This window comes from Thalassophryne amazonica, chromosome 6, assembly GCF_902500255.1.
Source record: "Thalassophryne amazonica chromosome 6, fThaAma1.1, whole genome shotgun sequence".
NCBI classification, from domain to species: domain Eukaryota; kingdom Metazoa; phylum Chordata; class Actinopteri; order Batrachoidiformes; family Batrachoididae; genus Thalassophryne; species Thalassophryne amazonica.
The window spans coordinates 30,867,131-30,888,222 of NC_047108.1; the positions used below are offsets into that span (position 1 = coordinate 30,867,131).

General features: G+C 39.4%; 2 protein-coding genes across 3 annotated transcripts in view; one reads left to right on the plus strand and one right to left on the minus strand.

Annotated features, from left to right (window-relative positions):
* Positions 1 to 5,158, plus strand: part of LOC117511989 (gastrula zinc finger protein XlCGF57.1-like) — a 32,962-nt gene extending 27,804 nt beyond the window's left edge. Inside the window, exon 5 of the mRNA XM_034171912.1 lies at positions 4,937 to 5,158. Within this exon, the coding sequence (XP_034027803.1) occupies positions 4,937 to 4,941 (5 nt within the window). The 3' untranslated portion in view covers positions 4,942 to 5,158. The remainder of the gene's footprint in view (positions 1 to 4,936) is intronic.
* A 747-nt stretch (positions 5,159 to 5,905) lies between these two features.
* Positions 5,906 to 21,092, minus strand: part of LOC117511990 (zinc finger protein OZF-like) — a 43,270-nt gene continuing 28,083 nt past the window's right edge. For both annotated transcript variants that reach the window (XM_034171914.1, XM_034171915.1), the window contains one exon: positions 5,906 to 10,197. In XM_034171914.1, coding sequence (XP_034027805.1) covers positions 8,795 to 10,197 — 1,403 coding nt within the window. In that variant the 3' untranslated portion in view covers positions 5,906 to 8,794. The remainder of the gene's footprint in view (positions 10,198 to 21,092) is intronic.

The window sequence follows — 21,092 nt, forward strand, 5'->3', positions numbered from 1 at the left end:
CAAGACAATAACTGGCGCAGACAACTGTTGGAACTGTCTGCTCTACTCCGGGAGCCGGTTGAATATCCACCCTAAGATGAGGTCTGGACATTGCAAAAGGTTCAACATCGCCATGGTCAAAGAGCACCTGCTGAAGGAACTCCCCACAAAGTACTGTGTTTCAGCTCCTAAACAATGGGAGGACACCTGACACCTAACTTATATGAACCCTATAATGCACTACTTAAAACCCAATATAATGTGCGTGCAAGTACTAAGCTAGTGAAGTGCTTTAAAAAGGTGTGACACATGAGGCTGAACCCCGAAGGGCCGTCGGAAGTGAGAGGCACAGTGCTGGGAGCGGGCCACACACCCCAGACCCCAGGGAGGTTCCAGGGCAACCATGAGATGGGGAGGCGACAGGCAGTCCCAAAGCACCGGAAGCCCAGGTGGAGAACCAACCAAAACAACAAAAATCAGACCTCCAACTTCCTTCCAATTCAAATTTAATGAGTTAATAAATAAGAACCATGTTTCATTAAATTGTGGTAATTGTTTTCTTAATGAAGCGGCTATTTTTTCTATTGATATATATTCGAAAAGGAGGTTTGACCAGTGGTTGATATTGATTATCTTTCCAATTCAGCAATGGAGTTTTTTTTTTTTTTTTGTAATAGTCAATGCTACAAGTATATTTTTAGATTGTTTTAGTTGGCAGTTCAATAAACTGTTATGTCTCTAAGTAAACATATATTGGGAGATAGGGGATTCTGTATCTTGAGATGGAGGACACATGTTTCATGACAAAAAGCTGGACAGGTGAGCAAATCCAAAGGGCATGAAAATACATAGGTGTCAGTGGTGTTTAGCTCACAGTGTGAGCAAACATCAGAGTCTGTGAAGCCCATTTTATACATCTTATATTGTGTGATGTGTGTTCGATGAAGAATTTTGTATTGGATGAGTTGTAAGTTGGTATTTTTTGTCATTACCTCCACCAAGGAGGTTATGTTTTCGGTCGCGTTTGTTTGTCTGTCTGTCAGCAGGATAACTCAAAACGTTTTGAACGGATTTTGATGAAATTTTGTGGAGTGGTTGGAAATGACAAGAGGAACAAGTGATTAAATTTTAGTGGTGATCCGGATCCCGATGCTAACGAGTTAGCATGTCTATGGCATTTTCAATGTTAAAAGTTAGCATTAAGCAGTTGCAGCTGTCATCACGTTCGGGTGCATTTGTTTTCAAATTGTAATATTTCTTTCGTTTATTTTTGTTTTGTTTATATATTAATAATCTAATGATTATTATATACAATTTTAGAGAGAAGAGACAAAAAGAAATAGATCACTGTGCCAAGGAGGGAATCTCTTTAGGGTCAGTGACCCTATGGCCTTGTTTAGAGAAGTGTTTCATAAATGTTAAAAAATTCATATATTTGCAGTTTAGTTGAAATAAATTGAATTTTGTCTCTTATTTGTTTTTGTCTATAAGCACATGCAATATCAATATCAGTGCTCAGATGACAGTAGCTTCTGGGAAAGGTGCAAGTTGCAATAAACTGTGATGCCAAGCGCTAAGGATACATGCTATCCAGTCACAGCAGATGAAACTTTTTTTACTACTGAGCAAACATCGTTGACATTTTTAGGTTCAATGATTCCACGGCGTGTAGATGTTATGGCGTCAGTGACCCCATGGCCTTGGTGGAGGTTTGCACTCTGAGTGCTTCTAGTTGAAAATGTGTTTTTGCAAATCTGTGTCCAGTGGTCAGGGTCTATGTGAGGAGGCAGCCCACCCCCCATTTTAAACTGGGTAACTGTAAACCAAAGCAGTGCCCATGGATGATAGTAACTTATACAGTAGTGTTAAGAATAATAGTAGTGCTATGTGACTAAAAAGATTAATCCAGATTTTGAGTATATTTTTTATTGTAACATGGGAAACAAGGTACCAGTAGATTCTCACAAATCTAACAAGGCCAAGCATTTATGATTTGCACACTCATAAGGCTATGAAATTGGGCTATTAGTAAAAAAAAGTAGAAAAGGGGGTGTTCACAATAATAGTAGCATCTGCTGTTGACGCTACAAACTCAAACTAATATATTTCAAACTGCTTTTTAGCAATCCTGTGATCACTAAACTAGTATTTAGTTGTATAACCACAGTTTTCATGATTTCTTCACATCTGCGAGGCATTAATTTTGTTGGTTTGGAACCAAGATTTGCTCAGTTACTAGTGTGCTTGGGGTCATTGTCTTGTTGAAACACCCATTTCAAGGGCATGTCCTCTTCAGCATAAGGCAACATGACCTCTACAAGGATTTTGACATATCCAGACTGATCCATGATACCTGGTATGCGATATATAGGCCCAACACCATAGTAGGAGAAACATGCCCATATCATGATGCTTGCACCACCATGCTTCACTGCCTTCACTGTGAACTGTGGCTTGAATTCAGATTTTGGGGGTCGTCTCACAAACTGTCTGCGGCCCTTGGACCCAAAAAGAACAATTTTACTCTCATCAGTCCACAAAATATTCCTCCATTTCTCTTTAGGCCAGTTGATGTGTTCTTTGGCAAATTGTAATCTCTTCTGCACGTCTTGTATTTAACAAAGGGACTTTGCGGGGGATTTATGCAAATAAATTACCTTCACACAGTTGTCTTCTGTCACAGCACTTACAGGTAACTCCAGACTGTCTTTGATCATCCTGGAGCTGATCAATGGGTGAGCCTTTGCCATTCTGGTTATTCTTCTATCCAGTTTGATGGTTGTTTTCCGTTTTCTTCCACGAGTCTCTGGTTTTTTGTACATTTTAAACCATTGGAGATCATTGTAGATGAACAGTCTATAATTTTTTGCACCTGCGTATATGTTTTCCCCTCTCCAATCAACTTTTAATCAAGCTACGCTGTTCTTCGAACAATGTCTTGAATGTCCCATTTTTCCTCAGACTTCAAAGAGAAAAGCATGTTCAACAGGTGCTGGCTTCATCCTTAAATAGGGGACACCTGATTCACACCTGTTTGTTCCACAAAATTGATGACTCACTGACTGAATGCACATTAACTGTTATTGTGAACACCCCCTTTTCTAGTTTTTTTTTACGAATAGCCCAATTTCATAGACTTAAGAGTGTGCATATCATGAATGCTTGGTCTTGTTGGATTTGTGAAAATCTACTGAATCTACTGGTACCATGTTTCCCATGTAACAATAAGAAATATACTCAAAACCTGGATTAATCTTTTTAGTCACATAGCACTACTATTATTCTGAACACTACTGTATGTGGCATTTGCTCACAGGCAAATAAAGTAAAAATCATGAATCATGTTATAAAACTAAATGCAGATATTTGTCTTCTACAAGAAACACATCTATCTAAAGCAGAGGAAAATATAGACTGGCCCAATATTTAGTCTTTTTCAGCTTGTTATAACAGCAGGCAGAGAGGAGTATGTATATTAGTTCATAGAAGAGTTCCATTCATAGATCTTGAAGGTGGGGTTTTCCCTGAGAAGATTTAAGTTGTCACATGTGCTCCTAGACTGAATATCCAATATTACGTATTTAATTTGCCTTCTGTTTTCTTTGGTTAGCATGTCTGTTTTTTGGTTAATAAATCCAGCGATGCTTTGAGCAATTTATTTTCAGACTCTGGCCGATCTATTATTTCATAAGCAAAATTGAGGCTTACTTGAATGTCTTTAATTTCTGTGTATCGCCATAAGTGAATCCAGCTTCGTGTTGATGAAATGAGCATACCTACCTCCACATTTCTTGTCTGGAGATCCTCTGTGTTAGTAGTGGAGTCCTTGTTCTTACATTTACACAGATCTTTGTTTTCCGGGGAAGCCATGTCTGAGCAGCAGGTCTGGTAGTAGTGGTCGATAGTCTTCTAAATCGGCAATGTAATCCACCATTGTTGGATGAATTTACTTGGGAGCACTGTTTTTTTTTTTTTTTTTGACTAGCCTTCAATATTTGGCAATTTTAAGTTTGATTTTGTACAAATTTCAGCATGTCATAAAGCATCACTGCAGAGGTTAAAAATCATACAGGCAGTGTCACTATTCTGCAACCACCCCATCTATGAAATCATCTATTAATTCATATAAAATGCCAAATTAATAATAAGTAACGATGTAATGCAGTAACTGGCATCTTCTTTAAAATGCAATGATTAAACACAAAGGTGGTTTGGTACACTTTGGCTTTTAGGTTCCTAGTTGTAAGAAAATAAAAGTTAACCAATGCCATTTATTCTTCCAAACTTTCTGTATAGAGGGATGCAGGCTGGTGTCCACTCTTGTGGCTGTTACAGAGCTCTGCTCAAACACACAGCAGGTTGACCCAGCCTCCAACAAAAAGGAGACAGAGGAACAGATGCAGCGAGTCGCTGATGGCAATGAGGATAATCAAACAGAATTGAGACAAAGTTACTTTAAAACTGATTTTGAATGTTTTGAATGCGTGGGGCATCCCCACACATTCTGCATCCCAGGGACACGATACATTTTATATATTGTGTCCAGCTTTGTTGATTTTGCATCAGAGCAAACCCTGAAACTACTAGGCAGTAAAACACTCTCCGACCATGCAAATGATGGCATTTCGTAAGGCTCTAAACCACCAATTCATTTTGCTTTCATCTTTTAATGTGACCATACTTCACTGCTTAGTCCGTGTCTTTATCTCAAGGCTGTCTCACGATGTTTTGTGACATTTTCATAATCAGGGTCATGCACATAATTCTTATGTCAGTGAAAATGCTCTACTGGGTACTTATGTGGACACAGTAGATAGTCTCCACTGATGCAGCACTGAATGTTAATTAACAGAATTTACATTGGTTCCATGTTGTTTTTCTGGCCAATGTTTGTTAATAAACCTGTAGTTTATTATTAAACAATAACAACATTATTATTTATTTTCATTTTTTGAAGTCTGAAGCACAACCACAAGAGCTGTTCCATCAAATGGAAGACCTGGGAAGAAGGGACTAAGCCAATGCAGAAGAATAACACAAAGAAGAAGAGGAGACAGAGGAATGAGAGGGAGCAAGATCCTGACTGGCAGAAGCTTACCACAGCAACCATGTGCAGCGTCTGTCAGAAACACTGCACATCAAGACTGGCCTGTTCAGTCATCTCTGCCTTCACCATTCCCTCTGAGAATCGATTAAGAGACCATCTATGTGGAACAAGGTGTATGAGATTTTCTGTGCACACATCATTTATAAATGAGTTGCAGTGCAGTTGCATTAGGAAGGGTGCCCAATGTAAACCTGTGCCAAATCAGCATGAGGATACCAGAGATGTGCTGACTCCCAAACAAAAAAGGGAGGAACTGAAAGACTGACTGACACACAAAAAGATATTTCTGTTTTGTGTGAAACATTTTATTACATTCAGAAAAAAAGGTATCTCTCCTGTATAGATGTGTGTTACATACATGTAATGTCAACACCACAAATATACAGTTGAGGAAAATGATGACTCCCTCCCCCCCGCCACAAAATTTTACATTTTGTTCAAAATTTTACTAAGTTCCTTTTCAACAGAGCAAGGAATTTTTAACACAACAAATTCTACACATCCTAGTTTTATTCTGGATGCTTACATTATTTTACTTTGCACACAAAATTATTTCAAACATTTTGAAGAAAACAAAGCTAATAATTTTGTCCTCATCTGTATATGCCAGGAACCAGCGGTGGGCACAGAATGCTAATCTCTAACTGGCAAAGCTAACCTTTTCGTTAGCGAATTAGCTTTTCAGCTAACTTTGAAAACCATCAGCAGACCAATTAGCTTCCACTAAATTTAGTTCCGCTAACTTTCTGTCTGCTAACTTTTTTTTTTTTTGCTGGTATTGTGAGTAAAGTGTAACAGTCAAAAACATTTGTAAACCCTAAAATCACACGTTAGTTCCTGTCTGTTGTGTGTCTGCAACAATCAGGCAGGTGTGGGGAGCTCAGCCCTCCCCCTTCTGAGCACTCTCCCTGCCTTCACTGCAAATGTGTCATTTCAGAGCACCAGCAGCAATTCAGATTATCAACTCATTTCTGCTTAAAACTCCACTCCAGTCATCATCTATCTCAGCGACAGATATCTGAAGCTCTTGTACAATAATCATTTCACATAAATTCATTTATTTTGTAATAAAAGATGGGGGAGTGATCAGTGTGACGGCAGCGCTGGTGATCTATCGAGATGAGCTCTTGTCGTGTAAATCGACAGTGTCTGCTTTAAAGAAAGCGTGTACATGCAAATTTTTACTTTTTTTTTAAAGTGAAAATACACTTATTGCTGTATTTTTATATAAAAACAAAACGTGCGTGGTTTTTCTTCAGTGGGGAAGCTCAACGCGACGGATGAGGTGTGGATTTTACCAGTCGCATTGAACGCAACACGGGTGAGCAGTTCCTGTGTATACGAGTATAAATATAACAGAGAAACTGTGACTCTTAATACAGTGATTTACTGCTTTTGATAAAGACGATGACTGTCTTTGGGATTTTATATTTTTTATTTATTTTTCATGCATTTGTTTTGTGAATGCAGCTCCATTCACATACATACATGCGAGTCAAATACATATATGACTTCAAATATTGCAATTTACTGCTTCTGATAAAGATGATGACAGTGTTTGGGGTTTTATTTTTATTTATTTATTTTTCATGTGTTCATTTTATGTTTGTGATCACCTTTGAATTTACCCAGCAGCTTGTTACAGCGCATATTGTCACAGTGCATATATTGTCACCACGACGATACATGCTGACGTTCATGGCCCCATTGCGGCACAGTCGCCAGTCACAATTTGTCAGGTGTGTTACTACATACAGTCCACTGCACCAGTGACAATATGTGCCGTGAGCATTGGTACATAGTGTCATGATATGCCGCAACAGATCTCTGTGTGTGTGTGTGTGTGTGAGAGTGAGTGAGAGAGAGAGAAGTCATAATAATTTTGTATTTTATTAATTTGTGTATATAGATGACTTTGTAGCCATTTTTAAGTATTTCTGTGTTTTTTTAATCTTGTTTTCCTGTGTTGTCATGGGGACCATGATGGAAATGCCATCCTTGCCATCCTCAGCAAGTATACGTATGTATATTGTCAGTTATTTCATACCATGTATTTTGCCCAATCAATCAATGAGCGAGACAGAGAGAGAGAGAGAGAGAGAGAGAGATGCTCGAATCAGATCCGTATACCTCGTGCATAAAACCTGGTTGGATTTGTGGGTAAATCTGTGGATCAGCGCAAGAACTGTAGGCACAGCGTAAATCCCCGTTTGATTGTTCTGCCGGCAGCAGCCCGAATCATCTTCGTCTGCACGTACATGACAATATATTATTGTGCACAGTTAACAGAACTTCACAGCAAAAAGCACCTGTTTAAATGTCCTTAAGTCTCACTTTAGGGATCACATCACCACATGACAGTCATTTTCTGTTCAACTGCGCGCTTTGGCAAACCCATGGTGAGGAGGGAAGGGCACGAGAGGACTGAGCAACCGCACCCACAGTGAATATTTCATTTGAAATTGCCACAGTGCTTATGCACAGTGCGAGGGTTCAGGGGCTCCGGCACGTGCCCTGTTGTGTCACTGCCATCAGCAGCAGCACCAGCATTTTTTATTATTACTCAGCCAATGTCACCTGACAGTTTTGAATAATTCAACATCTGAGTGCTAAAAGTCATGCTGAAATGATGTGTTCTACAGCCTGCGCAAAAGCTTCTCCACGTTACGCATCACCAGTTAGTACAGGATGGATCAAACCATTTTCCTCGGCCCTGTGCGCACTGGTCGCGAAAAGTCCTGGTGCTGTTGAGAAGGCATGCAAGCAAATAAATGTGACAATTTTCATGCGCTCACAGTGATAAAACAGAAGAATCGAACCCGGTGCGCATCCACAGGAAGCCTACTTTTTAGACCTCCGTGTGCCGGCTGCCCGTGTCAAGGGTTAGCGGTCGACGCACCACTGTCTCTGTTGATGGGGTTGCCTGCAGCCCCCGCCCTCCTGAGCACCCCCAGGGGCCACTCACAAAAAAAAGAAAAAGGGCTACGACCTCAGATCAGATGACACCATCCGCTGAATTTAAGGAGTATATTAAATAATGAAGTAAATAAATGCAGATGAGTTTATTACGTTCTTGACAAGTGGTTAATGTGCTTGGTTTCAGTGCAGAAGGTTCCGGGTTCAAATCCCACCCCTGCCACATTTCTCCATGTAATGTGGAGTTGCGTCGGGAAGGGCATCCGGCGTAAAACCTGTGACAATTCAACATGCAGATCCACCTTGGATTTGCTGCGGCGACCCCGAGTGCAAACAAGGGAGCAGCCGAAGGGACTGACTTACTTGACAGACTTAATGCGAGCGAATGAGTGTGCATTTGTGTGTGTGAGAAGAGAGAAAAGAAAAAACAATTTATAGTTAAACATCATGTTTAACTTCTTGCTCTGATGACCAGCAACAATATGTGCCTTGATTGCCAGTTTATATTGTCTCTTGGGACAATATGTGCCGGCGTCTTTGAACATTGCATATACTCATGGCGACAATATATGCCGCAACAGCAGCCCCTGCGATGCTTAAACTCAAAACTGGCTTATCAGTAGCTGACAGTGTACTGCGTCAATACGAAAAGTTAGCGGTAACTTCCGCTAAATTTTTTAGCGGTTCATCAGTTTAGCGTTCTAAAAGTCAAATTTTCAGTTAGCGGTTTAATGGTTATCAAAGCTAACTTTTCGTTTAGCTGTGCCCACCACTGCCAGGCACTAAGACACACTATAGTGTTATGTGTGTGGTGGAGTTCGTGCCATGCAGGTTTGTCTCCTGCATGGCATGAACTCTCATGTGTCTGATTAGATTGCCCTTTAATCCAAATCTTTTACTACACTCAGAACAACCAAAAGGTTTCTCTCCTGTATGAATTCTCATGTGTTTGGTCAGATCATCCTTCTGTCCAAACCCTTTTCCACACTCAAAACAGACAAATGGTTTCTCTCCTGTGTGAATTCTCATGTGTCTCAACAGATTGCACTTTCGTCTAAATTGGATACCACACGCAGAACAATCAAATGGTTTCTCTCCTGTATGAATTCTCAAGTGTGCAATCAGCTCATCCTTTTGTCCAAATCTTTTCTCACACTTAGAACAGGCAAATGGTTTCTCTCCTGTATGAATCCGCATGTGTCTGATCAGATTGCCTTTCCGTCTAAATCTGCTACCACATTCAGAACAGTCAAATGGTTTCTCTCCTCTATGAATTCTCAAGTGTGCGATCAGGTCATTATTTCGTCCAAATCTTTTATCACAGTCAGAACAGGCAAATGGTTTCTCTCCTGAATGAATTCTCAGGTGTGTGATCAGAGTGCTCTTTTTACCAAATCTTTTACCACACACAGAACAGCCAAATGCTTTCTGCCCTGTATGAATTTTCATGTGATTGTGCAGAACTTCCTTCTTCCTAAATCTTATATGGCAAACAGAACAGCCAAATGGTTTCTCTCCCTGATGAATTCTAATGTGTGTAATCAGACTATCCTTTAATGCAAATCTTTTGCCACACTCTGAACAACTAAATGGTTTCTCATTTGCTTGCATTCCTGTGTTTTGCTTTGAATAGTTCACATGACCACATGCTTTTTCACATTCACTGAAATGAAACTGTGTTTTAGTAATGTTGCCCCTGCAATGAATAACAGAGACATTATGTTTTTTCTGACCATTAAAACTTGAATTAAATTCTCTGATTTGCATCCATTCACAACCGTTGTCAGTATCAGAACTGTCTGAAAATCTACCATTGGTGTCAAGTGCTAAATGACTATATGGACCTGAGTTGCTGGCTGGTTCTGGTCTTCCATAGTCCTCTTCATCAGCTTGTGCTGTCAGTGTTCTGTTTACAGTTGACCTGCTGGCTATATGCTCAGCCTCTGTGCGCTCATCATTTGTGTTATGATGAAGCTGTGATGACTGTGGTTTTTCATCATGTTCGGTCTTCATAGGAACAGCAGTGAAAGAGAACTCAGTGATATCAGCCTCCTCCACCTGGTGAAGCTGCTGTCCCTGTTGACTGATGCACATATTCTCTGGTTCCTCTTTAATCACCTCCTGGTCAACACTCAAATTCCTCTCCTGCTGTTCCGGGAGAAATTCTTCTTTGATCAACAACAACTGCTGCATGTCTGCAAATGAGCAATCAAATTGATATAGTTAGAATAGCATTCGCTATTATAATAATAAAGCAGTGGAGTGGAGACCAGACTACATTAAGTTATTGCAGTGATGGGACTGATAGTATAGAAATCTGCATCAGGAGTGTTTGTTTTACATTCACACACTGTTGAACTGCAGCTAGACAATAAATTGTCAAAGGTTTGGCAATTCTTTGAATTGACTAGAACTTGGGCACAATTTTTTGCTTGACGGGATACAACTGGACAGAAGGAACATGAGCAATCACAGCTGAGTGCAGTGTGACTTCCTGTCAAATACTATTGCTGCTCCTCATTTTCATGACATGGCCTCAGTCCACCCAGCTCTAAATGGGTACCAGTGTAACAGTATAACCCCCCCCCCCCCCCCCCCGGTGTTGGATCAGAAAGTAACCTGTATCAGACTGACCTTAATTCTTCATGGCACCATTTAACAAGGTGTTAGAAACATTCCTCAGCAATGTTGGTCCATATTGACATGAGAGCGTGACACTGTCGCTCATTTAGCAGTCTACCCATTCTACCCCTGAGATCAACAAGGTATTTTGGTCCACACAAGTGAAGCTCACTGGATATCTTCTCTTTTTCAGATCATATTAGTTGCATATATAATATAGAGCTCCAGGCTCTGAAATTGAACAATTTCAAAATTGGATAGAGAAGCATTTTTCACAGATGGGTAATAAGTGTGTATTTGTCTGTGGTGATATAAAGATTGATCTCTTAAATCCATATCAACATAAAGTAACAGAGGATTTCATTAATACCAGGTACAGCTTAAATTTGTATCCAGAAATTACTAGGCCTTCAAGAATAACTTCTCAGTCAGCTACTCTCACTGATACCAAAACATCAAGTCGATTATTGATCAATATTAGTGACCACCTACCAATTTTTATAGTAGGTGATCTAAAATTAAATAAGAAATGTGATGAGAAAGTACAATATTGTACACGACTGCAAACTGAAGAAGCTATTACTGCCTTAAAAAATGATTTATGTCTGCAGGATTGGAATTCTATTTATGCAGGGGAGGTGATGGTCTAGTGGTTAAGGTGTTGGGCTTGAGTCCAGAAGATCATGGATTCAAATACCCGCCAGACTGGAAAATCATTAAGGCCTTTAACCCCTATTGCTCCCGGTGTGTAGTGAGCGCCTTGTATGGCAGCACCCTGACATCGGGGTGAATGTGAGGCATAATTGTAAAGCGCTTTGAGCGTCTGATGTAGATGGAAAAGCACTATATAAATGCAGTCCATTTATGCAGAGCATGATGCTAATTTAGCATATGCCGAATTTGAAAATATATTCCTTGATATATACAACAAAAACTGTCCAATTATACAGTACAGTGTAAATAATAAATATAAGGAGTGTCCATGGATAACAAAGGGGCTGCAAAAGGCTTGCAAGAAGAAAAATATGCTATATAGAGAGTTTATTAGAAACAAATCAAGAGATAGAGATTAAATATAAGGACTATAAAAATAAATTAACAACCATTTTGCGGAACTGCAAAAAATCATACTTTGCAAAAATACTATATGATAATAAAAATAACATAAAGGAAACATGGAAAATGCTGAACATCATTATAGCAAATAAATCAAAGGCAAAGAACTACCCAAAATACTTTACTAATAACAACAAGGATGAATACAACATGAACCAAGTTGTGAACAGTTTCAATACATTTTTTGCTAATGTTGGGACAGATTTGCAGCTAACATTCCACACAGCCCATGGGGAAATCATAAATTAATTGACAGAAATCCATATACAATGTTTCTTGGCCCAGTTGATGAGAGGGAAATTATTAAGGTAGTCAGTACATGTAAAAGCAAAAAGTCAACTGATCATAATGATGTACATATGTCCTTAGTAAAGCAAATAATTACAGAAATTGCTAAACCATTAACATATATACTTAATAAATCATTTCAAACTGTAATTGTCCCAAATGGTATGAAAGTAGAAAAAGTGACACCTTTATTCAAATCCGGTGACAAGCATCTTTTTACTAACTATAGGCCTGTGTCTTTATTGTCACAATTTTCAAAGATATTGGAAAAACTTTACAATAACAGATTGGATAAATTTATTGAACGACACAACTTGCTTAATGATAGTCACTATGAGTTTAGAGCAAAAAGGTCCACAGCACTGGCTTTGTTCAATGCAATAGAAGAGATTAATAAACATGTGGACCAAAGGAAAATAGTGATAGGATTATTTGTTGACTTAAAAAAGGCTTTTGACACAATCAATCACAACATATTATTTCAAAAGATGGAGCTTTATGGGATCAGAGGAGTGCTTTGAATTTAATTAAAAGCTATTTACAAAACCGGAAACAGTTTGTTAAACTTGGGGACTGCTGTTCTTTGTATCTGGACATCGTTTGTGGGGTTCCTCAGGGTTCTGTGTTGGCACCAAAATTATTTATATTGTATATCAATGATTTATGTAAAGTCTCGGATTTGTTTAAAGCAGTTTCTTTGCAGATGACACAAACTTATTTTGTTCAGGAGATAATTTGCAACATTAGTTGATTTGGGATCTGAAATGATAAAGTTGAAGAGATGGTTTGATATGAACAAATTGTCATTAAATTGGTCTAAAAGTAAAATAATGTTATTTGGAAACCATAAAAAAGATGAACAAATACAGCTAAACATACAGGGGGTAAACATAGTATGTGTCAAAGAGAAAAAGTTCTTAGGTGTGATCATCAATGATAGAATCAACTGGAAAGCTCATATTCAACATATTCAAAAGAAAGTATCAAAAAGTATTGCAATATTAAATAGGGCAAAGCACATTCTTGATGGTAAATCACTACATACTCTGCACACTGATTGCACCTTACTTGACTTACTGTGGTGAAGTATGGGGCAAAAACTATAAAACTACAGTGCTTGACTTACTGTGCTGAAGTATGGGGGCAATAACTGTAAAACTACAGTGCAACCATTATTCATCCTTCAAAAAAGAGCATTAAGAATAAGTCATAATGCAGGCTATTGGGATCATACCAATCCATGTTTTATCAAATCAAATATTTTAAAACTCTATGACATGATTTTGTTTAAGACTGTTCAATTGATGTATAAAGTGAAAAATAAGCAAGTACCATTTAGAATTCAAGGATATTTTAGGCAAAGAGAAGGAATATATAATTTAAGGGGTTTGTATCATTTTAAAATTGCTGGCACTAGGACGACCAGGAAATGCTTCTGTGTCTCTATTTGTGGCCCAAAAAAGCTACCTCAGAAACTCAAACAATGTCCAAATATCAACCAGTTTAAATATTTATACAAAGAAATGGTGTTCACCGGATATGTATCTGATGGAAAATGTTGTGTTGTATGATGAATCTGCTTCATTTGAATTCTTACTATTGAATATGTACCGGGGTAACTGGAATGAAATAGGAGCTGTTGTGAAATACTCACTTCCCTCAGCTGTAGTTATGTTGGAAATGAAAGTGTATGAACTGGCACTTAGCTTGGGTTGATTTGACTGTACGAGTGGGTGTAGGCATTGGTAAGTGTTCCTTCTGCCTACACCTTTTGGGCACCATGTTCATTGTTTACTTGTTCTTTCTTTCCTGTAATTTTTTTTTTTTTTTTTTGCATTGATTTTGTTGTCTGTAAATGAGTGTTTGGTTTTTTTTTGTAAGCATTGGTGCCTAATAAATTCAAATTCATATATTTATTTATTTATTAAGAGCTCTTTTCCAAAACGTGATAAATGCCAATTTAAAAAAAACAAAAAACAAAAAAAAAAAAACAAATTTGCCACGCTATTCTGTACTGAGCATATTCACTGCTCCATGAATGTTTCATGCCAAGTCGCTATATTTCCTTGTTTATATGTGCTGCAAATTGTTGCTTCTTTCCAAACCGCGATTGGCACTACACATGGTATTTGACTGAGTCCGACATTTCCTCTAGACCAATTAGTGCAGCGGTTAAGAGAATATTTAGAGGGCAATCCTGCAAATGGTGATAAAAGCATCTAATTCAGCAGAAATACTCCTCAGACAATCCTCTTTTGAAAAAACCGATTGGCCACTTGAATTTTCAATCGGTGGTCAGGTAGGGGTCATTTGAAGAATTACACAGAGGTCAAAATTAAAAGATGCTCCAATCATATTGAAAAATATTCCACATTATTTGCCAGATGATAAAGATTCCAAAAAGGTATAGTTTGGACTATCTGTGACTGAATTCTACGGAGTTACGGGATAAAAAATAGCAAGAATGGTGACAAAGGTCAGCGTCATTTTGTACAGGGGTCAAAAGTTGAAGTTGCTCCAATTTTGGTAAAAAGTGATGCAAATTACTAGTTGAGTTAACACGGTTTTAAAAAGGAATAGTTTGGACCATGTATCATCCTTACTTATCACGTTACGGGGTAACATATGTCACATATCATAGAATCCAATAGACGTAGACCTTGTTTGACCTTTATTTTGGAGACCAAGCATTCAGGACTGTCAACACTATTCCATTTATTAATCCTATTAGATCAACCAATAAGGGCTGTTTAGCGACTCTTGTTTTGGGCAAAACAAAAATCTGACTGTGGTGTCCATGCTCATGGAACTTAAACAGTTTTTTCCCCAATCCTGGCATTGAGCACAACTTTTCAGTTAGAGGGCACAGTTATCTCCCAGCTGACCATGTCTTTGGTAGGATTGAACAGAAGATCAGGAAAACTGACTCAATTCTGCTACCACAAGAATATCATACTCTCCTGCAGCAGTTTGGCAGTGTTTACATTTATGGCACAGGCTCGAGGATTTAGAGCAGCTATACTAGCAGATGACTTAATTGAACCTTTAGAGATTTTGGAGTGATGTGATTTCCCAGAGCAAATGGACACTGCGCTCTATCGCCTTTCTTCAGACATCGTTGATTATGCTGAGGCTGACATAACATTTGCTTGTTGTCATATAGGTAGATGCTTTTTCACTGTTCTGCCCTCACTGTTAGACTAGATACAATTGACAGGTGTGTTGTACTTTTATTAACGTTTCCTTCAACTACTGACACAGTGAAACTATAAACAGAATCAAGTAAAAAGTATTTAGATTGTATTTTTATGTATTTACAAATGTATGCATGCAAAATCTGGATAACCCTCACCAAAACATAAATCTATTTAAGCATAATTCTAATCCAATTACATTTTTTTCTGCAAATCTGACTGGTTAATTGTGAGATTTCAGACCATAATATACCGCATTGACGGTGGCAAAATACTCCACCATTTCACATTGGTGGGACAATAAACTATGCCAGCACACAGGTGGACCAGTGAATTTTGTTCATTATAATCAAAATCTATTAAATGTCTAAGTTTCTTATGAAGTACATCCTGACGTGCAACCGGGTGAAGAGCTCAGCTCAGAGGCTATGAAGTTACATTTGTGTCATTAATATCTGAAAGGAAATGCTTTTGACAAAAACTACAGATTTTGTTTATTTCTATTTCTGCGATTTTGCAAGTTCTCCCACTGAAATTTTCCATCTTAGGTGCATGTCCACTGTGAGAGACCTAAAACCTAAAAAAAAAAAAAAAAAAAAAATCCAGAAATCACAATGTATGATTTTTTAAAATAATTTATTTGTATGTTACTGCTGCAAACAAGTATTTGAACACCTGTGAAAATCAATGTTAATATTTGGTACAGTAGCCTTTGTTTGCAATTACAGAGGTCACACGTTTCCTGTAGTTTTTCACCAGGTTTGCACACACTGCAGCAGGGATTTTGGCCCATTCCTCCATACAGATCTTCTCAAGATCTTTCAGGTTTGGAGTTTCAGCTTCCTCCAAAGATTTTCTATTGAGTTCAGGTCTGGAGACTGGCCAGGCCACTCCAGGACCTTGAAATGCTTGTTACGGAGCCCCTCCTTAGTTGCCCTGGCTGTGTGTTTGGGGTCATTGTCATGCTGGAAGACCCAGCCATGACCCATCTTCAATGCTCTTACTGAGGGAAGGAGGTTGTTTGCCAAAATCTCACAATACATGACCCCATCCATCCTCCCTTCAATATGGTGCAGTCGCCCTGTCCCCTTTGCAGAAGCGCGCCCCCAGAGTATGATGTTTCCACCCCCATGCTTCACGGTTGGGATGGTTTTCTTGGGATTGTTCTCATCCTCTAAACATGGTAAGTGGAGTTGATTCCAAAAAGATGGTCACTGGTGAACTTCAAATGGGCCTGGACATGTGCTGGCTTGAGTAGGGGGAACTTGCTGCCCTGCAGGATTTTAAACCATGACAGCATCATGTGGTACTAATGTAATCTTTGTGACTGTGGTCCCAGCCCTCTTCAGGTCATTGACCAGGTCCTCCTGTGTAGTTCTGAGCTTTCTCAGAATCATCCTTACCCCACAAAGTGAGATCTTGCATGGAATCCCAGACCGAGGGAGATTGACAGTCATCTTGTCTTTCTTCCACTTTCTAATAAATAATCATAACAGTTGTTGTCTTCTACCAAGCTGCTTGCCTGTTGTCCTGTAGTCCATCCAAGCCTTGTGCAGGTCTACAGTTTTGTCCCTGGTGTCCTTAGACAGCTCTTTGGTCTTGGCTATGGTGGACAGGTTGGAGTGTGATTGACTGAGTGTGTGTGTGAACAGGTGTCTTTTATAAAGGTACAATTAATACAGGTAAAGAGTGCAGAATAAGAGGGCTTCTTAAAGAAAAATTAACAGGTCTGTGTGAGCCAGAATTCTTGCTGGTTGGTAGGTGTTCAAATACTTATTTGCAGCAGTAACATACAAATAAATTATTAAAAAAAAAAAAAAATCATACACTGTGATTTCCAATTTTTGTTTTTTGTTTTTTTTTAGATTTTTTTTTAGATTATGTCTCTCACAGTGGACATGCACCTAAGATGAAAATTTCAGACCCCTGCATGATTTCTAAGTGGGATAACTTGCAAAATCGCAGGGTGTTCAAATACTTATTTTCCTCACTGTATATGCACACACACACACACACACACACACACACACACTTCTTTTTGTGGCTGCTCCCGTTAGGGGTTGTCACAACAGATCAGTCTTTTCCATCTCACCCTGTCCTCTGTCACACCAACCACATCCATGTTCTCCCTCAGCACATCCATCCATCCACATCCTTCTTCCTTCCTCTGGAGTTTACTGGAATCTTGCTAACCGCTGTTTACATTCCACCGGATGCAAATGCTAGCTTGGCCCTCAGACCTTTACACAACGTCATTAGCCTACAGTTGAACCAACACCTGGACGTGGTGCACATTATCATGGGTAATTTTAATCATGTGGAATCAGTGCTCCCCAAACTTCATCAACATATCAAATGTACCACAAGAGGAGCAAATACACTGGGCAAGGTTTACACCAACATCAAGCAAGGCTACAGGCCCAGACCTGCACCACATATAAGCAAGTAAGACCATATATGCAACTCATCCCTGCATATACCTCCCTCCAGAAATCTACCCCCACCACTATTAGCACAATGAAAACATGGCCAGACAGTGCTTCTCAGTAGCTGCAGCACTGCTTCAACAGCACTTACTGGGACATCTTTGAGGATGAGGACCTGGATATTTTTACAGACACTGTACTGTGTTACATTAAAAACTTTGTCAAGGAGGCTTCTGGTCGGCGGAAAGCAAAATGGACGCTTAATACAGGGCTCTCGCCAAGAAATCATAAACTCATCCCCAAATCTGAGAATACTCGAAATTCAACATTAAAGGACAAGTGGGGATGAGTGGGGAACAAAAAAGAGGAAGACGACCAAAACAGAGACCTCAGAACAGAGCCGAAAACGATTCAGAAACGGAGGAAGAAGGTACCACTTGAGAGGACAAGCTAATGGCTAATGCTAAGGGAGCTAAGCTAACAGCTAGTACGTGGCAGGACGGGCTGTACAGCATAACAAAAGAAATACGAGAGCTTAAACAAGAAATGAAGAGTGACTTTGTGACACTCAAAAACGAAGTCAAGTCAGATTTAAAGCAGGAATTCAGTACGTTTAAAGAACAGGTCGACCAGACATTGTCGGAAAGCACAAAAGAACTCTCAGAGCAGAAACAAGCTCTAGAAGAGGCGCAAAACTGGATCGAAGAACTGGAAGAATGGAGTATTGAGTTAAAACGAGCCCTCCTCACGGCTTTGGAAACGCAACGGGATATGAAAGAGAAGTTAACTGACTTAGAAGGAAGATCAAGGAGAAATAACATTCGAATCTTCGGGGTACCAGAGGGAGCGGAGGGGGACTCAGTCCACCGCTACGTGGAGAAAATGCTGCAGAAGGAATTGGAGCTACCAGATGAGACCCGTCTCGCAATTCAACGAACACACAGGGCAATAGCTGGACGTCCTAGACCTGGAGCAACACCTAGGTCTATCATTGTGAACTTTTTGGAATTTGACACCAAAGAGTCCCTTCTCAAGAAAGCATGGAAGTAACAAATACAAGTGAACAACAAACCACTGTTTTTTGATCACGACTACCCCAACGAGGTAGTTAAAAAACGTAAAGCATACAGTGGCATCAAAAAGGTATTGAAGACACACAGTGTTAAATTCCAAACACCACTAACAAAAATCAGAATCCATTGGCAAAACGGGCCAAAAACCTATGCCAGCCCACAGGAGGCAGCAAAGGAGATGCGGGAGAGGGGGCTTGACGTGGAGATGGGAGAAGAACAAGAGGAGGCATTCAACAACAGGATCAAAGAAGTGTTTCCATGGGAGAGGAACCAGGAGTCATCTGCGAGGAGAGGAGCCAGTCAGAGAGCAAAGGAGAGGCTCCAGGAGTTTCGAAGATGAGGTGAAACAAATAAAGGGAGGTAGTTGTAAATAGACATTGTCAACACAAGTACCACAGACAAAATATATATATATATATATATATATATATATATATATATATATATACACACTCAACAAAAATATAAACGCAACACTTTTGGTTTTGCTCCCATTTTGTATGAGATGAACTCAAAGATCTAAAACTTTTTCCACATACACAATATCACCATTTCCCTCAAATATTGTTCACAAACCAGTCTAAATCTGTGATAGTGAGCACTTCTCCTTTGCTGAGATAATCCATCCCACCTCACAGGTGTGCCATACCAAGATGCTGATTAGACACCATGATTAGTGCACAGGTGTGCCTTAGACTGCCCACAATAAAAGGCCACTCTGAAAGGTGCAGTTTTGTTTTATTGGGGGGGATACCAGTCAGTATCTGGTGTGACCACCATTTGCCTCATGCAGTGCAACACATCTCCTTCGCATCATCCATGAAGAGAACACCTCTCCAACGTGCCAAACACTAGCGAATGTGAGCATTTGCCCACTCAAGTCGGTTACGACGACGAACTGGAGTCAGGTCGAGACCCCGATGAGGACAATGAGCATGCAGATGAGCTTCCCTGAGACGGTTTCTGACAGTTTGTGCAGAAATTCTTTGGTTATGCAAACCGATTGTTCCAGCAGCTGTCCGAGTGGCTGGTCTCCGACGATCTTGGAGGTGAACATGCTGGATGTGGAGGTCCTGGGCTGGTGTGGTTACATGTGGTCTGCGGTTGTGAGGCTGGTTGGATGTACTGCCAAATTCTCTGAAACGCCTTTGGAGACGGCTTATGGTAGAGAAATGAACATTCAATACACGAGCAACAGCTCTGGTTGACATTCCTGCTGTCAGCATGCCAATTGCACGCTCCCTCAAATCTTGCAACATCTGTGGCATTGTGCTGTGTGATAAAACTGCACCTTTCAGAGTGGCCTTTTATTGTGGGCAGTCTAAGGCACACCTGTGCACTAATCATGGTGTCTGATCAGCATCTTGATATGGCACACCTGTGAGGTGGGATGGATTATCTCAGCAAAGGAGAAGTGCTCACTATCACAGATTTAGACTGGTTTGTGAACAATATTTGAGGGAAATGGTGATATTGTGTATGTGGAAAAAGTTTTAGATCTTTGAGTTCATCTCATACAAAATGGGAGCAAAACAAAAAGTGTTGCGTTTATATTTTTGTTGAGTGTATATATATATATTATTAATACGAGGTTCCAGTATAAGTAGAGTGCTATGTTTGGGAGTAAACATTATTATTATTTCTTTATATCAACCTTGATTTGTGTCTCTTACTTATTTTTTGTCTTGTCCTTACTTGAAAATCATTAACCCAACACAAATTGTCATGTGGACAAACAAACCTGTTTTTATTTATATTGGATAGATATTTTGGATAAGCTACAACCTACCTCCCTAGCTAAAACGTCGTCGTTAACGCACAATTTTGGCGAGACTATCGAAAACTGTTGGACTAGTGTAGAATGAAGGGGAGTCCATCTCCACAGCTACAGAGGGGCCCTCCTTCTCCAGGAGGTTTTACCCCTCCACCACCAACGGGACATTGGGACCAGATGAAGGTCCCTGGACTTACCGGATACAGGTTCTCAACCGTTCTTTTCAGGTTATTGTTCATATTGTTAAATGTGTTCTTCGTGGCAATGTGAAAAACAAGAATCCTTTTTTTGTTAAAGATGCAACTTAATCCTTTGAATATAATATCACTCAACATAAATGGATTGAATAATCCAATAAAAAGAAAAAAGGCTCTCACTAAGTTTAAAAAAGAAAACGCTGATGTAATCTACTTACAAGAAACTCATCTCTCTGACAAGGAGCATGGAAAATTAAAAACTATGGGCTACAGAAATACTTTTTATAGTTCATTTAAAGGAAGTAGTAAAAGGGGAGTCGCAATCTTAATCTCTAATAAAATCAAATTTGAATGCATAAAAGAAGTAAAAGATAAGGAAGGCAGATATATTATGATTAAA